Source organism: Macadamia integrifolia, chromosome 10 (assembly GCF_013358625.1).
Source record: "Macadamia integrifolia cultivar HAES 741 chromosome 10, SCU_Mint_v3, whole genome shotgun sequence".
NCBI lineage: Eukaryota > Viridiplantae > Streptophyta > Magnoliopsida > Proteales > Proteaceae > Macadamia > Macadamia integrifolia.
Genome location: NC_056566.1, coordinates 641475 through 649927, shown reverse-complemented (window position 1 = coordinate 649927; position 8453 = coordinate 641475). Strand labels below are relative to the sequence as shown.

Sequence of the window (8453 nt, the reverse complement as noted above, 5' to 3'; positions counted from 1 at the left end):
GTTCGGCCAAAGCCGAATGGACCTGACCGAAGGTCCTCACCTCGGATTGGGAGTTCGGCCAAAGCCGAACAGACCTGACCGAAGGTCCTCACCTCGGATTGGGAGTTCGGTCAAAGCCAAACGGACCTGACCGAAGGTCCCCCTCTCGGTTGGGAGTTCGACCAAAGCCGAACGGACCTGACCGAAGGTCCCCCTCTCGATTGGGAGTTTGGCCAAAGCCGAACAGACCTAACTAAAGGTCCTCACCTCGGATTGGGAGTTTGGCCAAAGCCGAACAGACCTGACCGAAGGTCTTCACCTCGGTTGGGAGTTCGGCCAAAGCCGAACGGACTTGACCGAAGGTCCCCCTCTCGGTTGGGAGTTCGGTCAAAGCCGAACGGACCTGATCGAAGGTCCTCACCTTGGATTGGGAGTTCGACCAAAGCCGAACGGACCTGACCGAAGGTCCTCACCTCGGATTAGGAGTTCGGCCAAAGCCGAATAGACCTGATCGAAGGTCCTCACCTCGGATTGGGAGTTCGGTCAAAGCCGAATGGACCTGACCGAAGGTCCTCACCTCGGATTGGGAGTTCGGCCAAAGCCGAACAAACCTAATCGAAGGTCCTCACCTCGGATTGGGAGTTCGGCCAAAGCCGAATGGACCTGACCGAAGGTCCCCCTCTCGGTTGGGAGTTCGGCTTTGACCTGACTGAAGGTCCCCCTCTCTGTTGGGAGTTCGGCCAAAGCCGAATGGACCTGGCCGAAGGTCTTCACCTCAGCTGGGGGCTCAGGGCAAGGCAGAGCGAACCAGACCGAAGGTCCCCACCTCAGTCGGACACCTGTGTAAGGCCGAGCCGAGCTGATCGAAGGTCTTTACCTCGGCTGACCGCAGGCCTCGGTCGCAAGCAGAGGCTAAAGGCTAAAGTCGAAGGAATAATGCCGAAGGCACAAGAAAAAAAAGGGTGAGAAAAAATTATGATTACGAAAAATTTGATTACTCCCACAGGAAGAGACTCCTAGCGGGAGTAAGGGGGCTCCTGATACGGCCAAATCGATCGCTCAGTAGGGTAAGGACACGCGTCGCCCACCAGGACACGTGTCGCCCACCAGATAGGGATTACAAAGACTCTACCACATCACCTGCATGAAGAGAATATTCCCCACCAAAAGGATAGACGTATTCAGGTGGAACTCTAAAAGGGAGGAAGGTGGACCCGAGAAGGACACTGGGAAGGAAAGGGAAAACCCTAAACCCTAAGAGCTATATAAGAGGGCCCGAGAGGAAGGAAGAAGGTAAGCATCAATACCCACACCATTACTCCCATATCGAAAACTGTGCGGCCGATCCCTAACTTGAGCGTCGGAGGACTAACCCTGGACAAAGCTCCGGGCCTCTGCCGTCTGTGCTTGTGCAGGACCAACTCATACGGGTTTTTCGGCAACAACAAATGCCTTACATGAGCATCATATTTTCTAATTGACAATGAAGAAATTAGAGGAAAACCAACCAGAGACTTAGGCTGGTTGCCTAGTAAATTTACATATTCAGTATGGAAGAAAAGCATACTATAAATGAAATGGTGGTTGTCTAGAAACATAGGGTTTTATTTGTTACTTTATAGAGGAACTCGGAAGGTGAAACCAATGTGGTCACTTTGCCATTGGAAAAAAAATTCCTTATCACTGTATTCTCCATCAATTTTTTTTTAATTTTTTCTATGATCCTAGAAATCGCTCTCATAATATGAGATGTAAACATAAGCATAAACATAGTAATAGACAAAGATCCTGTTATTAAAAAAAAAAATAATATATATATGAATCTCATGGTGTTTTCGCCATAAATGGCTCTCTTTTGTAGATTACTTGGATAGGATCCAATGCAAAATTCAGCAGTGCTATTGCGAGATAAACGTTGTAGTGGATGGCCTAGGAAAGCATGTAGCGATAAATAGATCTTTGGCTTTCTGGGATACTTTGCCAATTGGTTCTCCAGTGACAATATTGACTAGGACGCAATTGAAAAATCAAGATTTCGCTTCTTGTGATTTCCATTAATGTCCCTTACGGGGATTTTGAATTTTTGTATCTGTCCTGACTTCTTTCTCTACTGATAATAATGCCGAAGGTAGGATAGAGAGATAGATTTACAAGTTTAATGTATCTTATATGGCTTGAGCCAAATTTTCATTCATCTGATTAATATATTCTTTGTTGATATTAAGAAAAAAAAAGTAATTTATTTTTTTCTTATTTAGCATAAATAAAAAGTGTTTCACGTTCAATTGGTGGTGTACAGAATGGCACATTGGTTCCCAAGATATGTGATTAGGTTTTTTTTTTTTTTTTCTCTGAATGAGGCAGATAGCAAAGGAACGAGGAGAACCTCAACTCTCAGCCAACCTTCAACTTTTCTAGAAAACCATTAAAATAATTTAAAATAAGATAAATTACAAGTACCATAAATTCCACATTTTTTTTTTTTTTTTTAATACCTTCGTTCCTATCACATTGAAAAAACAGAGAAACGAAGCCAGCTGACCAAGGTTTTTCTCTCTTTAGGCTTCATTACAGCTGGAAACTTTGGAATAAGATCAAAGTCCTCTCTATGTTTAGATGGAGTGGTCGTAATAAGGTACTTAAAAAGAAAAGATTCTATTCGATTCTAATGAAGTAATCCACCTAACACCCATATATCTCCAATATTGTATAGTAATAGCACATGATTCCCACATGTGCAAAATCCAAACAAAGGAAGGCCAAACCATGAGATAGTACTACTTTTACAAATTCTCTCATTGAAATAGACCATATACAATCTCTCTCTCTCTCTCTCTCTCTCTCTCTCTCTCATACATATTGATTTTAGTGGAAACTATGATGACTAAGAAGAGGTTTAGACAAATTAACTTTATAGTGGGTTATCAGTTTATTAGTCTAGAGAAGGGACATGGAAGAGATCCTCTTCTTTGCTTGTCAAAGAAGTTGAAAGATAAGGGTTATTGCTATAAGCAGGTGTATCAAAGTCATGTGGTACTCCTTTATTTTTATCTAACTTCTCTTTTAGCTACAGTTTAAGATCACTAAACCTTTGACTTGTAAGATCAAATCTTTTTATATTTAGGTCACATTTAACTTAAGACATGAAACTTATTTTCCTCCCTTGAAAATTACAATCCTTGATGAGAAAGTTTAACATCTAACATATCTGATTAGGAAGAAATCCATACATAGTCAAAAGGAATATTCTCTTCTAATTTTATTGTAATGCAGATACATGAGGTCATGTCCTCCATGAACAAGGTATAACCATGCATGCATATACATACAACCTTGACGGTTAACTTGTGGGTGCACCCTATGGATGTCAATTGGTTCAGTTATAATTTTCTGATCCTATTCAAGATACAATATGTGGAAATCAAAATTCAACTGAAACTGAATAAGATACTATTTTCCAAACTAAAACCTAATGGACTCGATATGGTTTTTATTCTGTTCACAATTTAGGTGTACATTTTCAACAATAAAATACCCCTTAATTATTTTTTAAGATCATAATCCAACAAATAGTTTTCAAATATATAAAAATAATAATAATAGAATATATCATCTACGTTGACTAAAACATTAAAAAAGAGCATGATCTATTCAGTTTTTTAAAATGAGCAATTCAATTCGATTCAAGGGTTTCAATCACGAAATCAAAATTGGACCAAACTAAGAAAATATTCCACATTTTAAAAACCAAATCGTTCTAACTTGGCTCCTTACTAGTGCAAATCAGCCTCATGCAATAAGACTAGTAGCCTATGGTGCAACCTTTAATAGAGCCATGGAATCATCTCGATCCATTGATTAAGAATGGAACTAGTATTAAATTCATGTAGTTGGTAAAATACTATTAATGGATTTCGATTCAGTTTAACCAGATCAAATATGAATGTCATCATCCAATCCATTATTAGCAAATATATATATTGGACGAATGCTAAACTATTGTACATTTAATTATGGGAAAAAGGTTTCTGAGGAGTGTGGCCTCTATGCTGGGGCGAAATGACCTGTCCACCCCTTATAAAATGAAAAATAACACCTTTGTTGATATTTCTTCATGCGTTTTCATTGGTCTCTGTGCATATATAGTAACCGCCTTCCCCACAAGAAACACTTTTCCTATAATTATAGCAATGACCCAAAACCCTAAAAGTAGATGTAATGTTTGGTGAGATATAAGTGTTAATTTCTTCTTTCTCTCATTCTTTCCATTTTGATCACAGAACCAACCAACCAACCTATTCGTATCATATGGGAGTGTTAAACCATTGATCAGAAACTCTTTGTGTTAGCCAACCTCATATACATTTCCAGCTTAGGGTTCAGACAACATGCATGTGTGAAGAAACAATCATTCCCAACATCTCCATAGCCTAATGCCCAAAGAGGTCTTTATAGAGAGAAAAAATTTAAAGAGATTTGAGTACATATATGTTCTTCAAGTAGACCTAAAAGAATGATCAAAATTAACCCTAGCTAGCAAAAAGAAGATAACAATGACATTGATATTAGAGAGAGCCTGGTGGTGGTGGTGGTGGGTAGGTGTCACTTAAACATGCTACTATACTCTACCAAAAGAAAAACGTGCTACCAAGCTTCTCATTCCATCTTAGGAATTAAGATCATATATATGGTTGGGAATTGGGTGTAATGCATGGAGCTCATTAATTAAAAAGAAAAACGTGCACAATGCCCCAAAGCCCTTTTCCTTGGGAGTGAAGCCAATTGAGGTTTTTACCCAAAAAAAAAATGAAATGAATTGAGGTGAAATAGGAAAAAAGATGCAACTTTTCAATGGGGGTGATCAAGGGTGTTTCATTTTTTAATGTCTTATTCAATATTTGTTCAATTACTCTTTTACCCGCAAATGCAATATAGACATCGGGTTTGGCAATAATAATATCTCCTTAAATACCAAATTGTTGTCACCCCATCGGTTGTGGGAGATGTAAGGATTGAGACAAGAATAACTTTTTATTTGATTGATAATCATATAAAGCAGAAGATATTTTAGCCATTTGCATCAAGCTCAAACTCTCTTCTTGCATGCGTGCTCCTCCGGAAGCACACACTATAATAAGAGGTAGAGATCTATTAGTACCTGTCATTTTTTTGCTAATGACAGGTATTCCCGCAAGTCTATACTGACCCCACAACTGCATGGATCAAATCATACCGGGGTTTAATGAGAACCATTTAACTTTCACTGAAAACAGTGAAGAACACTAAACACCCCCTTGTGAGCGGCTCAAGGTGTGCCTAGTGGGAGCCAAACTTAGGATGTCTGAGTTTATGGCTCGCACCAAGTTCATTGCTCGCCAACTACACATCTCCCTTGGGTTTATAATCTCATGGAGTAATGATTAAAAAAGTTTAATTTTTAGGTTTGAAAATTTTCACTTCCCTTTCCTTTAAATTTCGTTGCAATCAAAGGTAGCCTTAATGATATATTTGGGTGAATAATGTTATCCATAAACTCCAAGCAGTAATACATTTCCTACAATGGGATTATAGACAAGGTTCATGGATACATGAACATGCACCATCAAACCCAAGAGGTTATTAGAAAAAAGGGGAAAATATTGATAAAAAAACTATCCTACCCCCTAGTTGGAGGCATGTGAGACCTTCTATGGCTTATCCAATTGCTTGTACAGTGACCACACAATCAAGTGGCAATCCTCAGCCCTAAAAGATTTAACAAATTTTAAAAAATCAAGAGCTAATCTGTAATTACAGAAGAATCTAACTAGAGAAGTTTTATGTCATACTTGTGATCTTCAATGTCATAGAAATATGGTAAACACATTTACCTTAATTACCATAAGTGGCTCTTTTTTCTCCATACAGAACTCCTTGTTTCAGGTCAATTCCCAATTCAACCTCAAGATACTCTTTATTTTAAACTAAAATAAAGAAGGTTGGCTTTGACCAAAAATCAAGAGACTAAAGAATGTTGATGAACTAAACTTAAAGATTATTTTTTGAATATTGGGATGTTTTGGAGTTAATATTAAACCCTTAGCTAAGGAAGGAAGTGAATTGAAGTGAAATAAAAAAAAAATTAGACCTAGTTTTTATGTAGTCATGTATGTATACAGTCATAACTTTCAACCGTTGGATGAGGGTGAGGGCAAAGTGTAATAACACACCCTCTCTCTCCCCATCTAACTATTAAAAGCAAGACCATAGACATATATACGACCGTGTATAAAACCTTTTGTCAAAACATTTAATGGAGTGTTTTGGTTGAAAATAAATTGAAATAAAATTTGTTTTGGTTAATTTCAGTAACTTCTAAGTCCTTATTAAATAAAGTAACCCTTTAAGGGATAAGGTATAATAGAGTATTTAATGCATTAAATGCTTTGACAATTATAGGGCTTTCAGCACGTTTTCCACACATGAATATGAAGATACCCAAAAGATCATATACAGCAAAATTAGTTGCATTCCTCATTTGGCTGATGGAATTTCTTCCACAGAATGAGTTGATGAATAGTTTTCTACAAGAAATAAAAATAAATATAAAAAATATTTGGTGGATATATAATTGGATACATAATAAATCAATCAAAGAAAGGAAAACACAAATCATGTTATTTGTAAAATTGGTTAAGAGAAATTTCTTTCTCATTTAGCTTCAATTGATACTTTGATACTTACTATACACATACATGCTCTACATATAAAATCTCTTCTGCTACCATCAAATTTTACAAATAAGTCTTCAATTCGCTGCCTTAATCTTCCTTAACTATTCTTCAAGATCCATCTTCTGTCATAAATTGACCACATTGAAGGGTTGGGGATGCATATCCTTCATTGCTCCTTGTAAGGGGAAGTGGCTTGGATTCGATTCTTTCGTTTCTGAAGGAATTGCTGCAGTGATCTCTTCATTGACAGACCCGCCGGACTTTGAAGTTGACATTGCAAGGGTGAGACAGGTTCCGATCGCGGTGTGTTCATCCTTTCCTCCATCTCTCTTTTTGCCACACATATGATAGCTCTAGCCTGCATCAACAAGTTCTCATTTATAATCATAATTTAAGCGATAGGGATAGACACACTGTCCATGTTCCATAAATAAGACATGAGTCATTTCAAAGGGATAGAAAGATAGAAAACACAGAGAACGCTAGCTTATGATACACTGGCGGTGCAGCTAGAGCAAGTTGAATGGATAGAGAGTACTCTTATAGAAGCAATCAATCATCTAGTAGGAAGGATCCTTGTCGGCATGGATATGGTGCAACAAGAAATGGGTATGGGTTTGACTAATCAACCGACCAGACCACACCACACCAACCAATTAAGGGAAAGAAATTCTAGGCAAAAAATCCCTACATGGGTCGGATCTTTGAGTCTAGATCAGGTTTTTTTGTATTAGAGTCATTCTCGATGTTTGATCCACATTTTGGCTCCATTTAACCTCTCTCTCCTTTCAATTGCTCTCTCCTTCCAATTGATTTTTATTTTGAGTGGAATCCAAGTGTGAATCAAATACAAGAATGATTCTAAGATCTGAAACGGGACAAGATCCTTGTGGGTATCTATACAAGTATTGAGTCGGGTACCCTTTTGGGCAAATTCAGAAGATCATACCTGAAGCTCTGTAACATCGCAGACACAAATGCGGCCATTGTAGAAAATAGTGAGTTGTTGTGGGGTCTCTACTGAAGATCTCTGAGTCCTTGAATCAAAGGGTTGAGATGGAAAGAATGTCAGTTTAATGAGATCAATCAAAACCATTTCAAGAACAGAAAGAAAGAACCAAAAAAAAAAAAAAAAGAGTTGGAATCTCACTTACATGGGAGTGTCGTCGCCGGCGGAACCCGTTGTGGCCGGAAGGAAATCGAGACCTGGCGGAGGAAGCCGGAGGTCAAGGTTGCAGTTTCTTCTCACAGAAAGTGGCTGGAGAGTCATCTCTCTCATAATATGGAAGAGAGAATTGATATCAGAGAAGATGAGGAGCTTGTGTTCAAGTTTGAGAGCCTTTTTGCCTTGAAAACAAATAGAGAGAGAGATGGGAGGGGTGAGGAAGCTTCGTGGAGGGATTTATGTAAGTGTCAGCTGGTGGTGGTGGTGGTCTTGGTCTTGGAGGAGATTTGCACACATGGGAAGTTGAAACCTGGCGGAGAAATTGTAATAAAGCACGTGGAACACGTGTTTGTTTTATATCTTTTCATATCCTCTCTGTCCTTCATTCCTTCTTTCCTCTCTCCTTTCAGTTATGTCTCTCAATTTTCTTTTCCACACGTGCTTTTTATGTTTTCCACTTTTTAAAATGACCAATTCTTTCGGGGTCCCTTAGGAACTTACACAGAAAAAGTTATGGTGTAGCATTAGTCCATTGATTTGGTTTGGTGGACTTTATAATCTGCGGAGACAATTTAATTACAGCTGGCATTTTTTGA

At 38.5% G+C, this 8453-nt stretch overlaps 1 protein-coding gene across 1 annotated transcript; it reads right to left on the bottom strand.

The window, feature by feature from the left end:
* Positions 1–6614: 6614 nt before the first annotated feature.
* LOC122091269 (protein TIFY 5A) lies at positions 6615–8104 on the bottom strand. The gene is made up of 3 exons (XM_042661130.1): positions 7847–8104; positions 7642–7729; positions 6615–7050 (listed from the first exon to the last, which is right to left on the bottom strand). Exons 1-3 carry the CDS (start codon positions 7969–7971, stop codon positions 6859–6861), a joined length of 405 nt encoding a protein of 134 aa, XP_042517064.1. The 5' UTR covers positions 7972–8104; the 3' UTR covers positions 6615–6858.
* Between the last annotated feature and the right edge of the window lie 349 nt (positions 8105–8453).

Bases quoted from the DNA above. Each gene is read 5' to 3' on its own strand.
- LOC122091269 (XM_042661130.1), bottom strand. From the start codon at position 7,971: ATGAGAGAGATGACTCTCCAGCCACTTTCTGTGAGAAGAAACTGCAAC. The intron at 7,730-7,846 runs GTAAGTGAGATT...CTTTGATTCAAG, and splicing joins GCCGGCGACGACACTCCCAT to GACTCAGAGATCTTCAGTAG. The intron at 7,051-7,641 runs GTATGATCTTCT...TTGTTGATGCAG, and splicing joins GCGATGTTACAGAGCTTCAG to GCTAGAGCTATCATATGTGT.